This window comes from Esox lucius, chromosome 1 (assembly GCF_011004845.1).
Source record: "Esox lucius isolate fEsoLuc1 chromosome 1, fEsoLuc1.pri, whole genome shotgun sequence".
In the NCBI taxonomy this organism is placed as follows: domain Eukaryota; kingdom Metazoa; phylum Chordata; class Actinopteri; order Esociformes; family Esocidae; genus Esox; species Esox lucius.
The window spans coordinates 22939681-22966355 of record NC_047569.1 but is presented as its reverse complement, the minus strand read 5'-3'; the positions used below and the strand labels follow the sequence as shown (position 1 = coordinate 22966355).

Sequence of the window (26675 nt, the reverse complement as noted above, 5' to 3'; positions counted from 1 at the left end):
CGTACGTTTGGAAAACCCTTCTGATGGGGATTTAGAACATCAATCTAGCTAGGAATTATTTCACAAACCTATTCTGAGGGGCCTCCAGCCGTTCCAGGCCTTTGAGGTGTGCTAGCTATTTCAGAGCTAGAATACCTGATTGTCAACTAATCATAAAGCTCTTGACTAGTGAATCAGGTGTGCTGATTCAGAACTACAAAACATTGGAGAATGTCTGGGGTCCCAGGTTTGAGAAGCACTGTATTTATATACAGTGAAGAAAATATAGTGTATTAATATACAATAACAATCAACAAGAGAAAGGAGTGACTATGGATGCAATGACTTACCTTGTACCGAGAGGTCAAAGGTAGCAAGTTCACTCTTGATCATCTCCTCGCTGGATTTTACCTTGGTCTGAGAACTTGCCTTCAGAAAGTCAGACTTCCCAAACTTGGCCTTGTCCCCCTGGAATGCTCCAAAGTCATCGGAGGCCTGGTTTAGGTTCCCCTCTGAGCCAGGCTCGACCATGGCTGCGGGGGACTCTGACGTCTCCGACACCGTGCTGGCAAAGTCCCCAAAGTCATCGTCCTCGTCCCCACCCAGACCTCCCGGCTCACCGGAGCCAAAGTCAGCCAAGGCCTCAAACTTGCTGTCAGCTGACACATTATCCTCAGTAGAGAAGGTGGTGATCTTAGTCTGGGAAATGCGTGTGACAGTGATGTTCTCTGTGCTGCTGAACAACGTCTCCTTCCTGTGGACTACAGCTGAGGAAGGGAAAGAGGAAGAACCAGCATCATCCAGGCCAGCATGCCTCTTGACCTGGCCCTGACTGGACAGGCACTCCTCTCTGTCTGACCAATCATAGCAGGCCATACTGCTGACCGCAGACGTTCCGAAGGGGTCAAACTTCATGTCATCTCCCTCTGTAATGACAACACAAAATACACACGGGCGGTGGCTCCAAGAGGGAAAAGCATAGGATGCTGAAATGATAGCTGCTTGTCTGTCAGCCATGACTAAGTGACAAAGCATCCGGCGAGCTATGAGATGTTACACCAGTGGCTCCCAGACTGTACTAACTCCAACTTCCTCTTCAAGTATATTAGCATGTTTTTATTTCTATCATGCAAGGTGAAGACCATAGAGAACTCCAAACTCAGCTAATGTTTTTAGGCCATTGATTCTCTGGTAGTGTTAGTTGCTCAGATATTACATGAAAACACATGAAACTGGGCAAGATGTGTAGCACTGCAAGAAATTAGCTTTAAAATTACAATCTTTTGGATATTGCCCAATGACTGAAGAGGTCAGAGTATCAAAGTTTGAGAACCACTGTGTTTCACCAAAAATACTGGAAAAGCCATATTATGGTTCTGGCATTAAATGCATACTAATTTACAAGTATCTTTACAACAAGATGCAAGTATGTCAAAGCACAGGTAAAAATGCCAAGAATGAGTTTAGGTTCATTGCTAGGGAAAATAACACAGCTTTCACCTTAATTGATTTTAAGTGTTATAAATTAACCATGGTAGTGTTCGCAGATCTCTGATGTTAAGGAAGTGCATGCCTTCAGCCATGGCTCAGATGTTGGGGCTGAAGTATATTGAAGATGTGACAGATCTAAGGCAAATGAGACAGGCTAAGTAACAACACCTCCCCACTCAATGTTTTTCCCTTAGTGTGTAAAAAAATATAATAAAATGTAGCACAAACTATTAGGAGACAGTTCTGGTAGCATAAGAAAGAAAATAAGAGTGATAAAGAAATCTGTTTCATGGGAGATTGCCATGGCAACGTCAGCCGTTGAGTGGAGAAGTCCTGTCTCTATATTGATTGCCTATCGGCACACTACTGTACAAGCAGAACGGTGTTCAAATGGTAATAGAACGGGCAGGACTAGTATAATTATCCGGAAGACAAAAGCATACAATTTTAACACTTCCACACGTACACACACAGACACACACACACACACACACACACAGACACACACACACACACACACAACCTTGCACGCAAAAAGCAATTTGTGAAATTGACAAGAAGCTTGTGTAGTAGTAAGCCTCATGTAGCTAGATCATAATCTGTCCTTTCAGGAAAGGGATAGGAGAAAATAAGACGCATTTCAGCTATACCAATAGTAATATTTATTACGACAACATGGGTAAAGAGAGAAAAAGAGAAAGAGAAAGATCACAAAATACTGTGAGGTCTATTGTTACAAGAGGTATGCCAAACTAACACTTTTAAAAGCATATTTTTTATAATTTAGAATACAAGTGCATGCAGAGTCAGAAAAAAAGAAGAAAAACAAACAGAGAAAAGAAACTCCCAGAAGAACAGATGCAGAATGAGAAGGCACATTCACAGACTAACATGTGGAAATCTTAGTAGAAGACACACTGTAGTTGTACTATAGGGTGAAAAGCAACAGGTTGGTTCATTCAAAGATAATTTCATACAGAACACTTGAAAAGCCCAGGTTATACAAAAGGACAGGTTCAAGGCAGGAGTGATTAAAAAACAAACAAAGCCAGCTATCCTATCAAAACAGCTAACACGCTGTTAACCTGTCCAATCACAAGCAAGATTTTTTATTTAAAGAGACAGTATCCCTTTTCTCATTAAATTCAATAACTAAAACAGTTAAATAGGGTTTCTCAAGACATTCTGTAAACCTCTAACAACCTAAGATACCTCAATAACTTTACAGCAATACATTTAATCTCCCAAGAGTTTAAACAACACAGTTTAAAACAATATTAGGAAGTCTATCAGGTTTGAAAATAAATACTATTTATTTTCCTGTAATAAAAATACACTATTAAATCTGTATACATTGCCTTTTTTCTTTCCTTTCATAAAAACAACTTGCAATACTGTTATGCAGAAAAATGGCATCCTACAAGATGTTCTTGTCAATTTCACAAATTGAACAGGCAAGCACACTGCAGCAGAAAAGGACCAAGGCAGGAAGGGGAACAATAAACTCAGTGTTCTCAGCCTGTTTATAGATCCACAGGTAAGCATACTGTAAATAGGCCTACCTTAATATCAAAGAGAAAGGAAAAGGCTTCCTGTTGAGCTGTTCTGACCCAAAGGAGCCCAGGGGGAAGAGATACTGTCTCTTTAAGGTTGGTTATCTTAAATCCAGGATTGACTATAGAGCAAGCATGATGACACTTTCACACTCCAAGGCCTGCTACTGTACTCCTCCTCCAATAGGAGATCTGAGAGGAGCTCTCCAACAACATGGGTCAGAATACTAGGTGAGACATTTGCTTCAAGGGGCCTGTTTTCATTGCTTGACTCGTTATATGAACGGCCATTTTGCTGCAGTTTTTTCTGGGGTCAGTAACCACGGCTCCATGTCATCCTCTCAGAGAGAACAACGTGTTCTGATGTGCAATATAACTGATATAAGGCAATCTGCATCATTACAATTATTCTTCATTGATGTAAATGGTCAATTCCAGGATGGAATTTAGATCAAGATGCACCTTTGCCCAAACTGCTACAAACCAATGAACTAATATATTGGCTAGTGTTAAAAAACATAGCCTAGGCAATAAGCACATCTCAAGGTACAATCATGCCAAAAGATAAGCACATGGGCGTTAAAATGTCACAAACACACACACTCACACACTCACACACTCACACACTCACACACTCACACACTCACACACTCACACACTCACACACTCACACACTCAATGAAATATGAGACATGGCATAGAAGACGAGATGCTTGGTAAATAAAAGATGATCATTGGGGGGGAGAGGGGCTGATATGGAGAATGCCTGGAAAAGAAGGCAAATGTGGACGCATGTGAGTAGTGTTCCCATTGATTAGGACAGAGCTGGAATGAAGAGCAATACATTTGAGGCTTCACAGCCCGGCCAAACTGTTGACCTAGTAGTGCTGTGTGTAGATGTGGGAATAAAGCACCATGGAAGATAGATAGCCAACACTAGGAGTACTAAGGAATACTATATGGACACTCACAGGTCACTGGTACAAAAAAGTCACTGGTACAAATGAAAAGCAGAACCAATGAGTCTCACACGCGCACACACACACACACACACACACACCCCCACGAGCAACCAATACAATGCACTCAATGCAATATGATAAACTGTATGACTGATATGGTTTCTCATCATAAATATATTAATCTATATAAAATACTCCAGTCTATGTAGGAGACATTTGTAGTCATTCCCACAAACACCTCGATTTCATGAAGTTAAAGTCAGTAACAACATTAAAACTACGCCAGTCAAGTCGTCGGTGTCAGCATTGTGTTAATGTGACGTTTCTCGTAATTATTCAACTGTCAGACTAAATGAATGCACACCTCAGCAATCAAGAGTCCAAGAAACTTGGTGCCACTGGATGCAACCCAGACAGCATAACTTTTCCTCAATGGCTTATGGCAACGTCTGACACTAATGTCTGTAGTGTAGCAGAGTAATAAACTGGTAATAAACTTGAACATAATTTAACACCTCCGAAGAAGAATGGTGCTTATTGGGAATAAAAGTGAAGCCTACGGGGAGACCGCAGTATACAGTTAGTGACAGAAGGTGCGTTAAGGAGATGAGCGATATGGGCGATGTTATCACAGACAGCCAATGAAGGCATGTGTTGACGTCAAGTTGCCTGAATGCATCACACCCCATTCACTGCCTGTGCTGAAAACGCAAAACAAATTATTAATAAATAATGAACCATAATATGATCAATAAATATGAAATGAATAAATAGGTGAATAAATGAATACTGAGTTACGATCGGACTGGGAATGGATGAGAAGCTAATAGTGTGTGGTGTTGGACTGATCGTGATTCAGCAGTTATCTGGGGAATGTAGAACAATGCTTTGCCCTGAAGTCTAACCCCTGGTTTACTAGGGTGCTATTGGGCACGGGGGGCTGGGGCGGGTGGTCAGAGACAGAGGCCACCTCCAGGCCTATGATTGGCTCTCTATGAGTGACTGGGCGTGGCCTCACCAGAGGAGGCGCACTAGTTCCTCACCTGCAGCAGGGGGTTGGTGGGCCGAGAGGCCCGGCAGGTCCAGAGAGCTGTCTGACATCACATGCTTCAGGTCCCCACCCATGTCCGACAGCTTCATGTCCAGCTGCACTGAGAGAGTGTCCTCAGAGTCCTCCTTGCCCACACTGCTGCCCCCGATGGACGGGAGGTCTAGGGACTTAACGGAGGAAGAGTCCTCCTTGCCTCCGTGTTTGAACATGGCCACCTTGTCAACCAGGCTCTTATCAGAGGACCCCAGCGCTGAGCAGAACTTGGACGACTGGAAGTCGGCGAAGTCGTCGGCCTCACTCTTCAGGGAAGAGAAGGAGCCCCCGGTGCTTTCCTTGTTGTCGTCAAACGTCAGGCCTCCCTCCAAAGACATCTGCTTAAACACATAGTACTTGTCAGAGCCCTGCTGGAGGAGCTGTGAGGCGGTGTTGGCCTCTCCTCTCACACCAGTGCCACCATCCCCAGACCTCGCGTCCTCTGCTTTGGCCTCCCCCACAGAGCTGGCAAAAGCCATGAAGTCCGCAAAGTCATCCTGGGACGCTGCCACGTCCCCTCCCCCGGCAGAGCCGCCGGGGCCAGCCTCGGCGGAGGAGGCGGGGCCGAAGAGGGCAAAGTCACCAAAGTCATCAGGCCCTCCGCCGGTGGGCTTGGCCCCACCAGGTGGCAGCACCACGGAGGGGAAGGGGCCGGGCTTGGTGTCAGCAGGAGCGTGGGCGGGGGCTGACGGAACCATGGAGAACAGATCCAGGTCAGCCATGTTCAACGGGTTTTTAGGCTGTGAGAGAGAGACTGCCGGTTGATGCTGTAGTTGTGGTAGAGACTGAGAGATAGGAAAAGCAGGTGGGAAGGCTGGCTGAAACATCTTGGCCTGGTCTGGAGGGTCTAGTGGAGAGATGCTGTCGGCGGTTTTAAAGTCTGTGAAGCCATCATCCACGCTGACAGACTTGAAATCGGCAAATCCTTCCCCTGTGAAAACAAACAGAGCAACTGAAGGGCATTGAGAAACAATTCAACAGCGCCACCAGCCAAAGAGGACACTGGCATCACCGTTACACCAGGCACCGTAAGCAGGGGACTTGGTCACGTGACAATCCTACAACACACAGAGGGGCCGATTAGTCACGACGTGGATACAGAGCGGAGTCTTGTGGTGCAAGTCCAGTAAAATGCTCCGCAACGTTGTCCAGAGACACAGCGCTGTGAGAGAACAGCAGGAGCACAAACACAGCTGGACATCCTAGAGAGCACACACGCGCACACACACACAACCCTGTCTGTCAGGCCCCAGCTGGGGCAGGACATGACAGAGAACGTCAGAGGACAGCCCTCCCAACAATGTGCAATTACTTCCAACTAGTTCATTTTTTTTAACCGAATCATCTTCTCAAATCCCATTTGGATTCAATCACAACAAAGGGGCTACGGAAAACCAAATGGAGAAGCGTGTACGGAGAGGTGTGGTTGTAGGGGCTACGACACCTCTGCAGTGACAGTGCAGAGGTGTGGCTGGTTACCCCGCTGCCGTTTTGTGGGAGAAATAACAGGGACATTATGGAGAGTGAGCCAGGCAGGCAGGCAGCACACAGAAAGGTCACCGCAATCAGACTCAGGCACAACTTACTGGAGTCGTGAGAGCCGCCGTCCCCATCGGAAACTGTTCTGAACAGGGAACAGCGGGAAACAGGCTTGTATCAGGGATACTTCAAAAAAAGTCAGTGTGTTCATTGGCTTCCATCACCATGACACACTGAAGAAATTAGCTTTGGTGGCTTTGTTTTCAAGTAGTCCTGTGGTACCTTTTGGGTCTTCCACGTTGTTTTTAAATGTTCGACTCCTGTATTTCCTTCAACTGTTTCTTTTTTATGGACTAGACCTTTCTTATTACTTTATTGTATTCATGTTCATTTGTATTAACTCTAATGTTATAGTGCTTTTATTAGGATATAAGCACTATCCTCAGACAATTAGTTCTAAACAACTTTCTCAGACTTTTGCAAAGTAGTGTATCTTGCGACAATCTTCAAAATCACACAGTTGAAGAAATTCTATAAGTTCAAATGGGCATACATTCCTCTTAGACAATGTAACAGAATGATAGACAGCTATAAGAAACATGGTAACATGAAGGTATTGGTTCAGTAACACAAGCTATTTATAACAAGGCTGAACAATCTTTTAAGGCACAAGGACATCGCATTTTCCAGTGTTTTTTGTTAGGTTTCCTTTCCCTGACGATATTGCTGGAATCGAACATCAAATGTCCAAATATGTCACGAAATACCTTTCAGTGAGTTTACCTACTTTGTGACAGCACTGTAGGTACAATACACTGCTATTTCTGTCTTCCCACAAAAACAAGTCATCAAAGCTATATTCTACTACAAGGCAGCAGTGACTGTTTTTGAAGATCTGTCTGCTTCTTCCCCTTCGTCATCTGTGCAGGACCATTTCACAGCCCAGTCCCACAGGCCCTCTCTGTCAGGAGACTTGGGAGACATGGGGTTTGGCTTGGATACGTGTGTGTTTGTGAGACCTGTGACACAGGCTCAGTTCCTGTCATTTTTCTTCTGATCCTGACCCTGTCCCCAGGCCCTGTCAACTCCCAAGCAGACCAATAAATGATTGGTGCCACCCCAATACACAGGAAGGAAGGAGAGCTCTACTCACCTACAGGTTTCCTGTCCGCTGGTGGCTCTAGCTGTCGAAACACGCTGTATTTGTCTCTGCCGAAATCTGCGTAAAAAACATCAACAAAACAGGTAAGCTTTTGACATGTACGGTAAAAATGCAGCGTATTTGGCAAGCAGGAAGGCAGAAGTGCAGTGCTACAATACCACAGGCAAGACGCAATTTCTAGGTCAGCTGTGGTATGGACTCGCCGGCGATGATTGGTGGTGAAGGTGTGTCCAGAGGAGGGGTGTGACTCCTGGGTGTGTACCTGAGGCGGGTTGCGTGGGCTCCGGGGGCGGCTCCACAGTCAGCTGCTTGAAGACGGCGTATTTATCAGAGTATGCCGACGAGGAACCAGTGACTGGGGTCAGCATGGAAGGAACACTGCAGACACATAGAAACCATGTTCAGTCTACTGCTCCTTCCCAAAAGGCCAGTAGTCCGCAATACGTCTGACCAAAACCCTATTCAATAGAAGTGCACCATAGAGGGAATAGAGTACATTGGAGACGCAGTCTGGGTCAAGGCTGCACCCTCTTCCTCTACCGTAAAACCTGTCAAGCTGCCTCATTGGACATTTACAATGGTTCCATTTAATGCTGGTTGTCCACAGTACTGGACCCCTGATAAGACACAGGCATCAACAGCCTGTGGGGAAGGTGGAATATTGCCCACCACCTTGCTGTGATCATTATAGTTTATAAGAGCACTTCTACCGCTGCTATCGGCTTATATACCTGCCAATCCTGACCAGCTGACAATTCAGACCAGGGTTTTTAAGTCCTCCTTTTAATTAGACGGAGATCTGAGACCCGGGGGAACTGGAGACATAAGGGAAGAAACAAAGCATTTTTGGGGGAGAGGAATGGGACAATGCCACTCAGTAGTGAGATCCTTTTCATCCTTATTCGCTTTGTCTTTCAAGATAATTGGCTTTGGGCGGCATCTCTCTGGGAGACACAGTCCCCACCAAGGGATTGAGAAGAAATAGAAATAAACCCTGTCCAGAAAAGGGATTCATTAAAAGATGGCGAGGCATATTGTTGTGTTGAAGACAAGCTACTAAGAGACCATGTTATTGTTACGGTCCCTAAAACCTACAGTAGGTCTCATAGGGGTTAGCTGTTATACAACCCCAACATAAGCCAATATCAGCGGTAGAATACAATACCTGAATGAGATGTTGTATTTAGCTCCACTTCCATGTAGAATTTGTAGTCTGAACTAGAGGTAAATAGAGATGAGGCATCAGTCACTCCAGGCTGTAATGTACCTGTTCTTTTGCTGAGAGGGTGTAGTGGTAGGGAAGCTGCTTCCTCCAGACTCCCCCTGAAACTCAGAGAAGGACTGGTCGCCTCCTCCAGCCTTGGGGGCCTCCTGGAAGTCCTGGAAGTCATCGTCGTCTGCTTTGGTCCCCTAAATAGACAACGGACAAGTGATCAAAGACGAAAACAGAATGGATAAGCAGAAAGCTTTTAAATCAAATAATCTAGTAAATGGCCCCATGGCAGGACCTTACAAGAGGAGGTAGTCTAGGCAATACACAGCTTTAATGTGCCCATGGAGCTGTGCCAGGTGTGTTAGCTGCATTTGGCCTATAAATGCCAGGCGATGGGACATTTTTATAAGACATTGTTTCATTTATGGATACATTTTGCATAGTGATAATAGTAAGAGTTAACAAGCTCAAATCAGTTTAGCATAAGGGTTGGGGTAATAAATAACAACATGTCGGTTGAAGCCAGTAACACAGTCACGCTAGTCTACATCAGTGCAGTACATGTCGGTTGAAGCCAGTAACACAGTCACGCTAGTCTACATCAGTGCAGTACATGTCGGTTGAAGCCAGTAACACAGTCACGCTAGTCTACATCAGTGCAGTACATGTCGGTTGAAGCCAGTAACACAGTCACGCTAGTCTACATCAGTGCAGTACATGTCGGTTGAAGCCAGTAACACAGTCACGCTAGTCTACATCAGTGCAGTACATGTCGGTTGAAGCCAGTAACACAGTCACGCTAGTCTACATCAGTGCAGTACATGTCGGTTGAAGCCAGTAACACAGTCACGCTAGTCTACATCAGTGCAGTACATGTCGGTTGAAGCCAGTAACACAGTCACGCTAGTCTACATCAGTGCAGTACATGTCGGTTGAAGCCAGTAACACAGTCACGCTAGTCTACATCAGTGCAGTACATGTCGGTTGAAGCCAGTAACACAGTCACGCTAGTCTACATCAGTGCAGTACATGTTCTGATCAAATTAAGAACATCTATTAAAAGAAACTGGATGCTAAAATGGGTAAAAAAAATATAAATACAAAAATGTACTACTGTTAAATCTAATTAAATTTTTTACTGAAAAAATCATGTAATTCATAATTAAATAAATTAATGTGATTTCTGGTAAATAAAACCTCTATTACACAGAATCCACAAAATTCTAATGAAGACAGAGCTTAAATTAGCATTTAAAATAAACCCGCTTTCCCCCATTTTATCTGTCCCTGACCCACATCCCTTAATAACTAATTGTAACCCTTCATTAGCAGAATAAACAAGGAAAGCATGCAAATCCCCAACGCATTTAAAAAAGAATGAAATTCCGTCTTAATAAATGTATCCAAAAACACATCAGTACAGAAAAGGAATGAGACATGAAAGATGGCCAGTCATTCTTAACCTGGTATTCTACAGAGTTCTGGGACACTCTGGCACTAAGGTTACATTTGGCATGACCAAAATGTGCACTGGTGCCATCAGCTTAGCAGCATAGGTTGCCACGCCACCAGGTCTAGAACCTTCTAATGTTTAAAAAAAACGCCATAGAGTGTCACCGACTTTTACATGTATTACAGAGAGGACTGGTTGGCACAGCAGCTCGCCGAGGTACCTGGATGGGTGGGAAGTTGGTGACGAAGTTAGTGTTGGGCTGGGTGGAGGCGAGAGGAACCATGGTCATGACCGATGGGGCGGTGCTAGGCATGGCCATGGTGACAGGAACTGGGGGCTGGGTCATCATGGGCTGCTGGGGCAAGACTGGAGCCAGAGCCATGGCAAGGGCCGGCAGGTTGGGCACCGGCGGGGACGGGAACTGGCTCAAGATCTCCACATTCATAGCGGGGAGACCACTCTGCAGGGGACGGAAGAACGGGGATCAGTCATCAGACAGCGTCTCGGGAGTCAGGGATTGGTTTTGGCACACCACTAAGTCACATTTGAGTTAGGGCTTTATGTGTAAATACAGAGCGACATCTAGAGAGTTTCATAAACGCGGGCCTCCTAGGTGAAGCGCGGTGAATCAACAGTGCTGTGTGTGTGTGTGTGTAATTACAGAGAAACCGAGGTGGGAAATATTGTTTTCTTTTCATCCAACCCAATATCTATTCCATTCCATCCGGGAAGAGCCAGAGATGTTTTGCTTATTAAAGTTCCATTTTAACCATCATCACCGGTGGCTTCAAAAACCTTTTCAACACCCTATAGAGGACCCAGCTCGTAGTAGTGCTGCTACCCTGAACATTGGTATTTACATAAGGGAGTGTTATTATTGGCGGTGTGGCAAAAAGCAGGAGGATTTTAAAGGGGAACTGGCCGTTCCAGGGGAGATGAGATTCCCAGGGCAACTAGGCTGTTCCATGGGAGGTCTGCAGAGAAGGAACTTTCACCTGGCTGCCTGAGCTCAAACACACAGTCACGCCATCATCGCTGTCCTACCAAGCAACCAGAGCATAGGGTAAGCGCTGTCACTCACGCAGAATCTCCCTCTCGTTGCATGCCGAGACTGACTACCTTTAAGGATCATGTGGCAACTACAGAGATAAAGTAAGGTGCTATAAATTATGATTTTAGGTCTAACCCTTTTACGTTACCTGAAGAAACTATAAGAGCAAAGGATGGTTCCTGCTGACAGGAAGATTCTGACTGTTAATGAATAAGTATTAATAAAATAAAATAAAAAACTGTAACCCTTTGTAACATTGGAAGGGGGATATTAAAATGCGTACTTGTGCCACACCAATCAGAGCCAGGACTGTGTAGAGCTCCTCCTTGGTCAGCATTCCTGGCGTGGTGCGATTAGCCGAGGCCCAGATCTGGCCCAGTGCTTCCCTAGGCAGGCCTGACGACATCAGGATGGGGTACAACTTGGCTGTGTCTATGCCCCCAGGGGTCATGGTGAACTCAAGGACCTTCTTGAACATCTCTGGTGGGGACATTTAGAGAACGATTGGGTAGAAACTGGAACCTTTTTCTGATGGACATTTGTATTTCAGTCATTTAGAAAACACTACCATAGAAGCATACAGGAGCAAACAGGGTGCCATGCTCAAGAGAGCAACGATCTTCCACCTTGCCTGAGACTTTTAGATACGTTTTTACTCAGACTGAATAGAGACCATGGGCATAACAGGTAGTCATCAGCGTAAAACCTAGACGTTTACCTGGGATGAGGCTGTCATTGTAGAGCCAGCCTGGAACCATGGGTTGGATGTGCTCTTGAGGGTACCCACCAACACCTGCCATCAGCAACACAGACACAGAAATCGAGGTCAGGGCCTGAACAGGCAGTTAGTGCCAGGTACAGCCCAGAGACGGCTTTTATTAAACTTCTGACTACAAAAAGGATTGTTCTCCCCACCTGCCATCCAGTTATCTAAGCTGTGCATGGATCCACTACGGATGTGTCCGATAGTCCCCTTAGTGTATTACCTTTGCTTTAGGCTCAGAGGGATCTGGTAAAAGTAGGGTTAGGCTGACCTGGGGACATCACATCCTAGGGGTCCTACAGCTTCATAGAGCTATGTATACATCCTTGGACCAGAACTAACTACTCTGACACACTTTGAGTGGGAAAAGAGCGATGGGATTTGGGTTATTATAAAACAAATAAATGACTTTAATTGTCTGTGTAACCACTAGGTTCTTTTTTCGGTAAGCGTTTGTTCTGCATTTTATTAATGAACCTACTTCCCTAGTCAGATGAACTGCAAGATATTATTTTGATGGAATAACAACGTCATGAATATGGGAGCCACAATTTAAAGTGACTGGGGAAGAAGATCAAGTCACGCAGTGTCAAAATGTAACTACGTCTTTAACAAGGTGCACTCGGAGAGGCAGTTCGCTAAAGCAGCAATGGTTACTTTGTTCTCAACAGTCCTGCACAATTGCCTGGGACCATAAAAATGACTTAATAAAATGAACCCGCTCTTCATGATGAGGAAGTTCTAGCCTGAAAGACAAACAGTGAGCAACTGAGGGGAAATACAAAGAAATGAAAGCAATTACAGCAGGCAGCAGAGGCAGCAGTGGCATGCAGAATAACAGTGCTCTAAAGCCCCAGTAGGTAGGGGTAAATTCAAGCATAGCATTTCATCCACATTAAACCCGAGCACTCAGCAGAATGAGACAGTCTCAGACTGTGTCCACGCAGCGTCCATTTCCGACAGAGCCCTAGGGCCCTGGTCTACATCATTACACTACATAGGGAATAAGTAGCCATTAGGGAAGCAAACCAAGGGATCAATGGAGGGATGAGTGTTCTTCAGTAAGATAACTACCAGTAGCCAGGTAATCCCCCAGGAGTCCTCCAGAGATGCACTGGATGGTCAGAGTCTACGCAGGGCATATTTTTAAGTATCTCTTCACACCAAAGACTTAACTGTTCATAGAAGCACATTTGGCTGCCACTAAAGCTATGAAAGTGTTTGGATAATATTCTAAAACCTTGCATAACTGTCAGGGCCAACATTGCTTTTGTGAAAATTGAAGCTATTTAAATTTGGTCAGTAATCACTGATGGACATCCATATTTAAACGTCGTGTGGACAACATTTTACTTAAACTTGTTACTTCATCTTTGTTCCTTTCATTATTTGATCATGTCCCTGCCAATGACAAGGCAGCCAAATACAGGGTTCTATGGCCAGATGAGACTACGGGTTGTATGGTCAGATAATATTGGGTCATTAGAGCTTCCAGCAGAACAATGATGTAAAGCACTCTTCCAGATCCACACCAAAATGTCTCACACACCACAGAATCAAGCTTTTGCAATGGCCATCCCAGTCCCCTGACCTATACACTACTAAAAACCCATGGGATGAGGTAAATGCAGTATGTCTACAAGCTAGGTCCATATTCTGCATTCTGGAGGGAACTGGTATGTTGCCAGAAGTTTGATAGAAAATTATTTGCAACTGTAATGGACGACATAAGTGCTTCCACATTGTATAACCAGGGTATGAAGACACAATCCAAAGATCCAGAAATAATCTCTTGGAAATCTGGAATAATGCCTATCCATCATAAACTTAAAAAATGTGGAGTAGGATTGTGTAGAGCTGTAGGAAAATGATCCTTTTTACAAGCATGTATCTGAAAACGGCGCGAGGAGTTTGTAGACTCTGACTAATGTCCGGACAGATCACAGAGTTTCCCTGCACTGCAGGCTAGTTAGGGTCCAGCATGACAGGCCTAATTAAATCTGTCTGGAAGACAAGACACTCAAGAGAGCCAGAGGAAGATCTGTCGGCTAGATCAAAATAATCAGAACTCTATGGTTTGCAACCACAATCTGAGAGACCAGAGGAGGGCTAGTATGATTTTCTTTAAAGGTAGAAGAATTAAAAGAGGACAGAGACAGTTGAATCACATTGTCTGAAGTCGTGATAACGCAACAAGCTTGCTGAAAAGACGTATCAAGGGGCCATCGACCGTCAGCTTTAATGAAGAGTAAGAACGTTTCCAAAAGATTAGTAGGAAATGAACAGACCCTCTGCTTAGCAGTTATTGCGTGTTAATTCCGCAGCAGAAAGTGAGAGCGATAAACAGTTGCTTCTCTCACCACCATCCCTACTGGTCTGGGTAGGAGGGGGTTGGGCTGCGGGTGCTTGTGTTGGAGCTTCAGGTGGCCTTTCCACGGTGAAGGCAGAACTCAGATCCCCGGGAGCCTCAGCCCAGTTCCGGGCCTTGGTGCTGGTTTGATACTGGGCAGAGACTGGAGCCTGGTTGGGTACATGGAGCCTCTGGGGCTTAAAGCTAACCTGGGCCTTCTTTTCAGCTGTTAAATCACACGAGGAGAACAGTTTCTCTTCCAAGGACGGGCCTAGAGGAGTGAGTAAGGAGTAACACAGTGGTCTGATATCACAACTATTCATTCGGCCGGTTCACATATCTACTGGCTCCTCCTCAGTAGAGAGGGTAGATGGAGTTAGTATCCAACAGAATTACTCACTACTTCCCAGTTGGAAATTAGCGTGCCAATCTAAACTCAGAACAAGTTAGGACGGTAGAAATATAGTGCTTTATTAGCTTCACACATTCAATTGTACATATTGTAAATGATTACAACTTGGTGGAGCTACTGTTAGTTATCACTTTTCAGGTTGTGTCCGTAACGGAGTATTAAAGAGCAGAGCATCTTCGTTACATTTATTCAGCTCATTACTGATAAGAAACAATTAGGTCAAATAACTACTAAAAGGTTTTGAGATTAAACTGATTTCGGCATGTGTGTGTGTCAGCTTTCAGCGGTTTCCCTTCCTACAGGCCTGTCTGAGCACCCTTCAGGACCATCACAGGACACTGAAAACAAGGGCTGATCCAGGAGATCCCAAGTCAACCCGGCTGCATCTCAAACAGCCCACCATTCCCTGTGTAGAGCACTAGGAAAGGGGAAAGGCTCTGGATACAGTTCTATAGAGGAAATGGGGGATGCTGTTTGGTGCAGAACAAAAATGTCCTCTCCTATTGGTGTTTACTTATCTGTCAAGACTCTTCCAGGCCTTCCTCACTGTTCCTCACATGGACGGAACAGACACACATGGCGGGGTATTTTGAAAAACATTTATATTTTCTAAAGGCAGAACTGGCTCTCTGGTATGTAGTTTACTTTGTACTGTGCATTAATTTAAAGGTCTACGTGGTTTTAACATCGTTCACAAACAGCACAGAACTAGAAGCAGGCCTAAAGCAAGGGGGTTCATAACAACACCTTCAGATACAGTACCGCCTATCATAGTAGCACTGGTGATAAACACATTTAGATTGTGTTACTGCAAGGCTACGGATGACGTCAATGCAAAATAAACAATGTTACCTTGAAATGCAGATTGGGAGCTTGAGTTGACAGTAGAGTGTTGGGTGGCAGTGGGAATGGACACAGAGACAGGAAGGGACTGGGGGAGGGGGGCAGAGGAGGGTCTCCGACCAGCACCTGGGTCTATAGACAGGGGATGGGCCTGGGGGGACGAGGGGAAGAGGGAGGCGGAGGAGGAAGAAGCGTCTACAGGCCCCTGCATGAAGTCAGTAAAGTCGTCATGGTCATCAGGGAAAGCAGGGGGGGGGGAGTGAGAGGTGACAGAAGAGTGGGATGGCGATGAGTCTGTAAAAATGGAGACATGATGATGGTAATAGAACAAGAAGAAACAGGCTACATTGATGGGACATGGACAACATGAGCACAACTACAGTAGTGAAACCAAAACACTGTGCACGACCAGAAAATGTACTACAGATTCCCAAGCAAATTGGTCAATAAATATAACATGAATATACGTATGACATTGTCCACAGTTAATAGACATTCAGAATCTTAAGATGAACCGGCACAAAATAAAGTGGTTAGTGTGAAACTGCGGAGATACAACCTTCTGTAATGCACAAGAAACATTTGACACAGGAAGTAAAGTTGAAGAGAAAAAAATAATAAATGACAACAACATCCCATTGGTCTTTAGGTATATCATCTGAGTGAGACAAATACAGGCAGATCTGTCCTGTGTAACAGCTACTGACATAGTATGGTGGCCACAGCCTCTCCCTGACAAAGCTGTCCAGTCCGTCAATCAGGAGTGTCAAGCTTGGTCCAGACAGGGGGCTGAGGTAAACGACTGGTCTGGTGAGTGTACCTGGCTTCTTGGGGTGGGAAGATGGCGTTGGGTGCATCTTGGCGTCTCTGCTGAACCCATCGAGGTTTCCTTTGATGGCCTCCAGGGCGTCATCTCGACTCGCCCCCATCGGTCCCTGTGGAAGGGACGGTGCAGGGTCAGGAGGGAGGGGGTGTCTAGGGGTCAGGCACAACTCTGGGGGAGGAGGGGGAGGCTCACCTTGGGTTTGACACTGCTCAGCAACCTCAGCTTCTGTTTCTGCTCCTCAAACTGCCTCCTCTTCCTGTCCTCCTCCAGCATCCGCTGCTGCTGCTCCACACGCTTCCTAGAGGACAGACAGCATCGACAACCAACCACAGACAGGGGGTTTATAACAACAGACAGCATCGACAACCAACCACAGACAGGGGGTTTATAACGACAGCATCGACAACCAACCACAGACAGGGGGTTCATAACAACAGACAGCATCGACAACCAACCACAGACAGGGGGTTCATAACAACAGACAGCATCGACAACCAACCACAGACAGGGGGTTCATAACAACAGACAGCATCGACAATCAACCACAGACAGGGGGTTTATAACAACAGACAGCATCGACAACCAAACAGACAAAGCATGTAGAGAGACAGACAGCATCGACAACCAACCACAGACAGGGGCTTTATAACAACAGACAGCATCGACAACCAACCACAGACAGAGCATGTAGAGAGACACAGAGAAAGAGAGACAGGCCGAATGAGACAGGCAAAGAGTAAGACAGGTAGAGAGTGAGAGAGACAGACACTTACTGGTGCTCTTCAGCCATCTGTTTCTGCATGTCAGCAGTGTACTGGGGCCCGGGGGCCCTCATGCCCATGAACTGTGGCTGACCCATGAACTGTATCCCAGGGGCCTGCATCCCCATGGTCATCCCACCCTACACAGGGACAGGGACGCACAGGGACGCACAGAGACAGGGACGCACAGGGACGCACAGGGACGCACAGGGACGCACAGGGACAGTGACGCACAGGGACAGTGACGCACAGGGACAGTGACGCACAGGGACAGTGACGCACAGGGACAGTGACGCACAGGGACAGTGACGCACAGGGACAGTGACGCACAGGGACAGTGACGCACAGAAAAACAGATTGAAAAGCAGGTCAAGTTAGAAAAAACACTCTCTTAACTACAGAGCTGGATAACAGTGTGAATAAATAACTACAATTGCTTGGACTGGAAAGGCGTGCTCCTAGGCAATCCAGAAGGAAAACAGCAGCGGGAAAGTGTGATTTGATACAGGAAAGAGACCTAGATAAAGGCAGAGGATTAGCAGGGATGATGCAATGCCTTGAAAAGTGCTCCTCCTCCTAAATGTCTAGTCTAAATGCCAGAAGTAGCTTACGGTAGCATGCGCTCTTATCGTGTAGCATTACCGGAGAGATTGTGTCTAGCCATCTTTTGGCTCATAATAACACTGCAAACCTTTTATTGTTGGGTAACATGTTGTGCCCATGCCATCCCAGTACACACACACACACACACACACCTGCATAGGGATGGCACCTGGCGGAATCTGGCCTCTGAAGTTCATTCCCATCATCCCTTGCATGCTGGGCTGCATTGGGACTTGGACCATCCCAGGGAAAGGCTGCTGTTGTGGCTGCTGAATAGGCATCATGCCTGGACAGAACACAGTCAATCAGTAGTCCAAAAACCTCCACCAATTAACATGTAGTTGAGCTGTGATTACTGCCAGCGGACTGACGCTCCCAGAATAGCAAAAACAATGCATTTCAGCACCAAAAGACAGCCAGGTTTACACAGGAACAGAGCATCAGTCTGCCAGTGCTGATCACCACTCAAACCCATTGTAACTAATGCATTTGACTTTAATCAGCTAAATCAATCACAAGCTCTGCAAACAGCCCCCCCGGTATTGTTCAAAACTTGACATGGACCATAAGGCTAACATGTAGCAACTAAGCCCACACATAACGTACTACATCAAGGACAACTTAAATGGACTGTAGTGTGTTGTTGAAAGTCCCCCCTGAAACAAGTTAGATTCGTGCGAGGTACGTATCATGACAGCACCTAACAAAACCGAGGAGAACAAGGGAATAGAAAGAGAGTGTTTGCACGTTATGCTCCTTCTGGAGGGTCCCCATGATTTAGCACATTACGCTCTAACCAGGCACAATACTGGGCTATTATGGCTCATCCAAACCAAATGTCCCATTCATTGCGATGAGTATTTGCTTTAACAGCGGTGCATCTAACGACCCCCAACACAGCCACTGACACAAGGGCGTTAAGTGTTGAGAAGCATCACTTTAAACTCAATGCTAAACATACAACAGCTCCAACATAATTGGGCTCCAGATTGCCACCATTTAGCCAGACTGTGCAACCTTTTCACTGAACTGTTTTTTAAGTTCCATTTTTATTAGATCACTTGGGGTGAGATGCAGTTTCATACATACCGAACACCAAACAAAACCTACTTTTTTTTTAGGAGGCTCAGATCAGGATTTCGCTCCAACATCAAAGTGTATTATCTTCCTGATTCCTGTACTGTCAGGGTCAGCCTATCACAGTACTAGTTTTATGGCATGGACACGGTAGCGGTCTCTAACAAGCCAATGTCTCTTTCACTGAATGACAAGCCTCAAACAGAACATTACTCCCTAAATAGTGGACTAGTGAAAGTCAGGGGTGGAATACCCTTAACTGGGACGCGCACATTTCCAATTCACACATGTAGAACACAAGGTCTTAGGTAACAAAGGATGACTCACCTTGTGGTGGTCCCAGGCTCCCTCCAACTGGGTAAATGAAACTGCAGGACAGAAGAGAAGGGGAAAAACAAGTCAATTATCATAGAGACCAGCATAATGGGAAAAATTTGGCAGAAATAATTCAACTGCCACTCATGGTAGGCCATAAATCACATTAACAAAGGAAGATTGGACTATTCATGAACCCATTTCTAAAAATGTAAAGGGAATTCCAAAAATGTTGAAAGGATTTTATGTTCTTGAATTCCTACACATTTTCAAACTCAGTCATCCCATTTTAATCTACCAAAAGAATTTGGACAATTGGGTTCACAGTTATTCATTGTTAGACATTGTTAGATTTGCTTATTTGCATCATTAGAGGATACACAAGATTGTTGCCTGTTTCTAATCTTGATTCTAAAGTTTGAATTTGGAGTCTGCTGGTGGTGTTGGACAACACGAAGACCAAAGAAGTGTCAATGAAACATATCAAAATAAACCTCAAGCAAAAAAAATTCAGAATTTGTCACAGTCCAGATAATACTGAAATTCACTAAAGAATAATAATGCAACTGTATGATGTTGTGACAACCTAGTCAAGTCGTTTTCCGTCAGGAATCTCTATCGCCCTGCCTTCACCCCATTTCCATGCTGTGGTGCTCGTCCTTATTGTTCTAGTTCACTGATCTCCAGGGAATGCGTGAATAAATATTGCATCGACCATGAGCACTAAACCTGACAAGCGGGAAGAAAAATTCATCCAATAAAACGTTGCTGTTGCTCAAAACAACATTTATCGATCAAGGAGCTTCACTGACAAGAGCCGTTCCGGAACGCTTCTCCCAGGGTGTCCTTGCTCTGTAATTTGTCATAGTAGTAAGCTAATAACAGTCAGACGCCATGCCTTTAATGGTTATGACCATCTGTGGTCTATTTGCTGTATTTGATAGAAAATGTGTCTTGATTGAGCTTGTGCAGATCTTTAAAAACATGTTCTGAAATACAAAAAGATTGGCTACTTTCAAACAGACTGCGTCAGAGCCAAGACACGGGGCTAAAGAGTGAATGCGGCCAACTTGGCACTATGACGCAGTTTGCCTGTTCTCTGACTCACTGGCTCGGTGGTCATACTGATGCAGGAGGAGAGGATGTTAGTCTACCTACTGCCCAACATAACTACCGACTCCCCGGAGAGATTTCTAACAACCAGTTATCCCACAGAGCAGTGCACAGGAACATGGGGTCCTATTGGCGACAGCAAGAAGTTACTTTATCCACCGTGTCAAAGATAAACCTTGCACAATAATATCAATTTGCCATTCAAGACAGGAAACGTTGCTTTCATAGGTTAATCTCCTACAATCATATAATGCTCTTCGTTTTATTTTAAGTTAAATAATCTAGTGCATTAAAATGACCAGGATGCTCTCCATGGACAAGAACTTCTCGTGGACTGCATTGCTGTATGTCAAATGGCCTCATTTTGTGTACAGAATGTTTTCCTGGACCATCTGACCATAGGCAATGTGTGGGACATTATGACTCACGCCAGTTATCCCTCAGATAGATCCTACAGCTTTACAGGGATTAACCCAGAGTTTAGCAGTGATACCAGCTGTGGGTTCTGTATAGGCTGTAGCCTTTCACAGGGTTCACTAATACAACCAACACAGCAGGGCTATTTGCATACCTGGGCCCTGCAACTGCCTGCAGGTGTTCACACAGTACCTGGTCCAGCCAATTAGATTCATGCATTAGCAACGTCATTATTGTGATTTCTCCGATAAACTCAGGTAAAAAAAAGAAAGAAAAGCACTGATCATTTAACAATAATTAAGTCCTTAAACTACTAGGCAATGTTTTTTGTTATTGCAATATGTGTTGCACTGTAACCTCATGCAAGCCACACATCTGTAAATCTTTGATATTTATATGTATTTGTTTAAATCAACTGAATTTAATTGTTTGGCATGGTAGAATTAAATAAACATAATGCAGTTAATAGCAATATATAAATATAGAATCGTCAGAATCGAAATAGACCCTACATATCGTATCGGCACATAAGTATCATAAGGTGGCTTGCAATTCTGAGACCTAAGGTACAATTTCTCCCTTATATGGAATGGATGGTTATATGAAAATAATTTTACTGCAAAAGAAATTAAGTAAATAGTGACATCCCATCAAGCAAAAATGTCTGACCTAAGTAGGGTTGGGCCACAAACTCATGCCCAGTATTTACACAGGCACTCATACCAGCACAAAGAATTTCTTGAAATCCCAAAGCAGTGTGGAACGTACGAATGCAATGATATGGCGCTATATGAGACGTCCCTGTATTCTGCCTCCAACATGAAGGGTATCGCCATTGTGCAGCAATGTTACCAAAAACAGGAAGGACTCTAGCTGGGAAAGAAACTATGCATTTGTATGATGATGGTAAGCTTTACATTAACAACTAAAAATGTGTATATAACGCATTGATGGTCCTGCCTAACATAATAATATAAGTGTAATATAGGATTGGGTTAAGGATTCATAATGCAAAATGATCATGTGTCCCAAGCAAAAGAAAATTAAAAGATGCCTTAACATGTATATTAAATTGTCTTCAAACAAAGGGTAAAGTATAATAGGTCATTATAATGATTTGGATAGCCTATGCACAGATTAAGTGGAATAGCTGTACAATGGACTACCAGTACAGTAGCCTGCACACTATAAAGCATGATTTGTACAAATATAATAAAGACAGGTTGAACAAATGATACCACTATAAAACACAAATAAAATATAATTCAGTTTATGGTTCTTCACATCTTTTGTGCAAGCATAAGAGCTGTCAATGCCCAGTCTCGAGTCTAGGCTGTATGCATGGGTTAGGTGCACAAGCTCGGTTGATTTTCATGAAATGTGCAAATCATTTACAGAGGGTTCTCCAATGGAAGTGTGAAGGTGACTTTGAACTTCACAGGACTTGTGTAATTGGGCCTTCACCCACTATGGGCCAACTAGGCAAAACACATGTCAATGTTTTCAGCAGAAGTGCCATCCCATGAATATGAACCACTGTTAGCATAGTCATAATGCAATTAAACACAATGCAAAGCATTGGGTAGAAAAAGTATTTGACAGGAAGGATGGTCAAAAATGTTGAAACATTCCCAAGACCTTAAAAGACACCATCCAATACAGCAGACAGACACATCATCACAGACAAACGATCCATACTATAGGAGGCATCCAAAAAATAGAGGGAGCAAAGATGATCTTTGTAGCTTGGCCAGTGTCCCCATTCCCAATACAAAGCCACCGAGAATGTCTGGAGATAATTCAATTCCACAGGCAGGTGGTAAGGAAGTGAAGTTCATCAGCTAGTTAGGAGTCAAAGTGACCAGGGACAGTGTCTGATACCAGTCGTGTGTTACATGTGATTCACCTTGCTGTACCACTGTCTCCTATTGTTATTTCACTTTATGATACAGATGCAGTGGTGCTCTTTGTTTTCTAAGCAATGAAAGAAATGTTAAATCATGGTTAGTATACATGCCTCGCAGACTGATGATTTGCTCCCATATGCAGCAACTCTCAGAAACCTAGCATATTACACATGTACAGGCTGTATCACAAATTGAAGTCTACAGTACACAAGAGCATCCACTAAACTGAAGACCCATGTGAATGAGCTCAAACCACTGAACATTTCTTGACTGTCTGTTTGCATTTAATCTTTGTTAGTTTGTCAGCAAAAGTATACCCTAAAGCTGTATGGCCAAAAAGACAGAACAAAACTGGGATTTCTGAGAGTAGGTACATACTGGCATCCACAAGACGTTCATATGCACAACTACCTTCTGGTCCTTGTACAAAACAGGAAACCTAAGATGCCACAGTCATCCTTCGAGACCCCTCCACTGGAACCGGAGTGTAGGGCAGACACCTGACTACACTAAAATATCAGCCTGTAGCCCGGCAACGCTTCAGCCAGTTGCAGGCTGGACTGTTTCTGGTAACGTACTATAGTATGAGTGTTATGCCAGTCAGCAGGGTCAGTGGTATGGTTTCAAATTTGTTTCACACACACGTAAATATTATTCTCTACTGTCCTTTTTCTATATAGGGGGTGTATTCATACAAATTCCCTAAATCTCACTGCTGCATGGTCCTAAACTACACCAAATCCTGGGAAATAACTATCTTCATCAACACAAAACATTAGGCTACTCTGAAACCAAATCGAAGGCTCTTTGGTTTCAGCAAGAGCAGTATCAGTGTTACCTGACTGGTCTTTTTCAAAGGCATGAAGTAGGCAGACATTCATTATTCACATCGCTGTGCTCAGGCCTAAGTAACTGATGAAAAGGTCATGAGGCTAGACTTCATCTCCATTGTTGCTGTGATCAATCAACAAGCTTATGCAGGAGTAAGCATGACTCAACTTTTCACTAACTATGTATCATTTCTTATTGCCTTTTACATCAAGGTCCCAAATAAACTGATGGGAGACAGAAACCCAGGGCTTAAAATCACCACACAGCAGAGGGTTGAACTCAAGACAGACCAAAAAAAAACAAACATAGGTTTTAGTATGAGACAGGAGGATTTAAGATTTTTTTTGGTGGAGGTAAGAAATAGATCTATGCTAGGTGATAAACAGATATCTGGGAATCATGACCAAGCTTAGAAAGAGGAGTTAACACATTGTTATTCTAGCCTGGGGATAAGGCAACTAGATTCAGCCAAAAGCCCATTTATGACAGAATGGACAGAATAGAGGCAGGAAAATCAACAAACTCTTTATTTAACACTATTAACACACCCACTTTAATCTACAACAATTAAGTAACAATTTAAAGGATATTTGGCATAAATTACTTTCTACATCACAGTGCCCATTTTCATCAGATTTGAAATCTTAAAATCAGCAGTGGATAGTAGGGCAGTCAAAATGCACCCAAAACTATATCTGTCCCAATATATTATTAATTTGGAATAATCAATATTTTGTAATTAATACAGTAGTCTATACATGAAAAAATTTGAAGTTGTCCAAACAAGTGTAATTCCATATGTGGAATTCAATCAATGCCCCCAATAATCTGTCCTGGCCAATAAAAGGTGCTTTCTATTTGTTGTTTGACTGGTAAAGTGCCTATTTACAGTGTCCTGTTGTGGAAAAACGTATTCTGTCAAACAAGGCTGTTTGGCCGGGGACCCAAATTCTTAACATACGGGTATACTCAGCTAGGTAGGTTAGTATAGGCAATATGCACTTAAGTCAGTCGATGTCAAATGATTGTTAAATTCCACATTACATAGTTACAAACCAATGTGGCTTTTTTTTCTATGACCTGGTTCTACGCAGGTTCTATTTTCTATGACCACGTGCATGTTTATTAATAGCATTCCAGCTGCGTTAATGTTGGCTTGCAAAACACTCTGGGCTGACCAAAACACTGACTTTGCAGTCTCAGGCAAATTAATTCATACAATGACACCTGAAGCAGAAGAATAAATGATGTTAGCCAAACTTGGTTGCATAACCAACACCTAAACAACATAAACAATAGAATTTCAATATCCAATACAAATTTCACAGCCATAATGGAAAGGGTTGCCACCCTTTCTGTAAAATTGAGAATTGTTTTGTATTTCACTGAAATAATGAACAATCCATTTCATATAATACACATCTGACTGATGAACTTAGTTTACATAAATTATAGTGCAAGCATGTTCTGTCAATAAGACATACACTTACTTCCTAGTAAACAGTCTTGTCACTGATCAGCTGGAGATGTCTTTATTAACCTGTGTGCGCGCATATGTCAAGCTTTCAGCAGAGTACCTGTTTAGCTACACAGTTGTCACAGTAACAAAGACATGGCAATGAAGGCTGATTTGGTCACGTTACGTTTTTCTAATCTACAGAAAGGTATTAAGTCGCTGGTTTCATAGAGTGGAAAGTATGAACTGAGTGGTGGTGGAAAGCTAACAAGCAAGCTCTGTAGCAGGTTATTCATTAAAGCAACACTATATTGCCAGTAGAGCTGACAGTTGTGCCAGTGCTCTTTTTCATGAAGTCAAGGCTATGCACTCCTGTGATTAGGATGGCACCTGCTCTAACTTGAGCATTGTAAATAACTTTGGTCAACAACATTAACAAAGAAATACACAGTGCTCTGTGTATACCTCAATGTCTTAAATAGAAAATGCACACTGCAAGGTGCAAACCCTTAGTTAACCACAATAACAGTTCAGTGCTGGCCACCCCGCAGAGCCTGGCTCCTCTCTATGTTTCTAGAGATCCATCTCAAAAAGGCAGAGCCGCTGATTGAGCTCAATCAGGAATACATTTACATTTTGATGGACTGAATGTGTTACTGCAACAAATAAATATGAAATAGAATAGAAATAATTAATTCCACTAATCAGACTGAGTCGCAGAGTATGATTAACAATTAAAAGTACTTTTCATTTATCATATGGGGGCCAACGCATCGATTCGTGTAAGACAAGAGCGATGCACATCCCTAATAGTAGCTAGCTTAGTACCATACTAGCTGGCTGGCTAACTGGCTAGCAATTCTAAACTCATTCAAGGAAGTTGTGGAGAACGGGTGAGAGTACTAATAGGAAAGTACTAAAATGTAACTAATCCCCTTAGTACAAACATAGCAGGCAGTTTTCAAACTATTTAACTTCGAGTAATAGATACAGTGTCAATGACAACTCAACTGACCAACTCGCTAGATAGCAAACTAACGTTAGCTAGCTAACTACATAGCTAGCTAACGCAATAGCTATTGTGTTTAGGTGCTGTACTAATACGTCTGTATATACAAGTTATAATACATTATTGGCAATAACCAGCAAGTGTGATATAATACACCCAACCGAAGTTAACACTAACCAAAGAATGTATGTAGAGACACAGTCATTACAGACAGCTAGATCGCTAGCTAGCTGTCGGTCTGTGTCTGGTACTGTAGTTAGCTGGTACACAGTAATCCTGCCTCCTCGCCTTACAGCAAGGCTTATTCCCCTCTCGCCATTCAGCGTATAAATCCTATCATTGCCAACATTAAAACCACAGGGTTTCAAGCAGTTACAGAATACCGTGCGACAACCAATGCACTCGTTTGTCATATACTGTCAAGAAATAGGAGGAGTACCTGCCACCTCCCCCAGATCCCGGCCGTAACGCCATCTTGATAACAGTGGTCTTGACAGAAATATTTCGTCGGAAGTGACAGGTTGTCACTTGCCACATTCAAGACACCTCGGAATTAGCAACTCGA

The 26675-nt window shown here is 43.8% G+C and overlaps 1 protein-coding gene across 13 annotated transcripts in view; it reads right to left on the bottom strand.

Annotated features, from left to right (window-relative positions):
• The window catches only part of synrg (synergin, gamma), a 41922-nt gene extending 15247 nt beyond the window's left edge, over window positions 1-26675 (bottom strand). For 4 of the 13 annotated variants that reach the window (XM_020047842.3, XM_029114806.2, XM_029114816.2 and 1 more), the window contains exons 1-16: window positions 26550-26671; window positions 19390-19430; window positions 18138-18271; window positions 17395-17522; window positions 16814-16919; window positions 16616-16730; window positions 15805-16089; window positions 14551-14811; window positions 12146-12220; window positions 11711-11907; window positions 10597-10836; window positions 8978-9120; window positions 7973-8088; window positions 7702-7767; window positions 5029-6000; window positions 330-905 (exon numbers count right to left, since the gene is read on the bottom strand). In XM_020047842.3, coding sequence (XP_019903401.3) covers window positions 330-905; window positions 5029-6000; window positions 7702-7767; window positions 7973-8088; window positions 8978-9120; window positions 10597-10836; window positions 11711-11907; window positions 12146-12220; window positions 14551-14811; window positions 15805-16089; window positions 16616-16730; window positions 16814-16919; window positions 17395-17522; window positions 18138-18271; window positions 19390-19430; window positions 26550-26647 — 3553 coding nt within the window. In that variant the 5' untranslated portion in view covers window positions 26648-26671. Of the gene's footprint in view, window positions 1-329; window positions 906-5028; window positions 6001-7701; window positions 7768-7972; window positions 8089-8977; window positions 9121-10596; window positions 10837-11710; window positions 11908-12145; window positions 12221-14550; window positions 14812-15804; window positions 16090-16615; window positions 16731-16813; window positions 16920-17394; window positions 17523-18137; window positions 18272-19389; window positions 19431-26549 lie in introns of all 13 variants that reach the window. The other 9 variants (XR_003777427.2, XR_003777429.2, XR_004575999.1 and 6 more) reach the window with 7 other exon arrangements.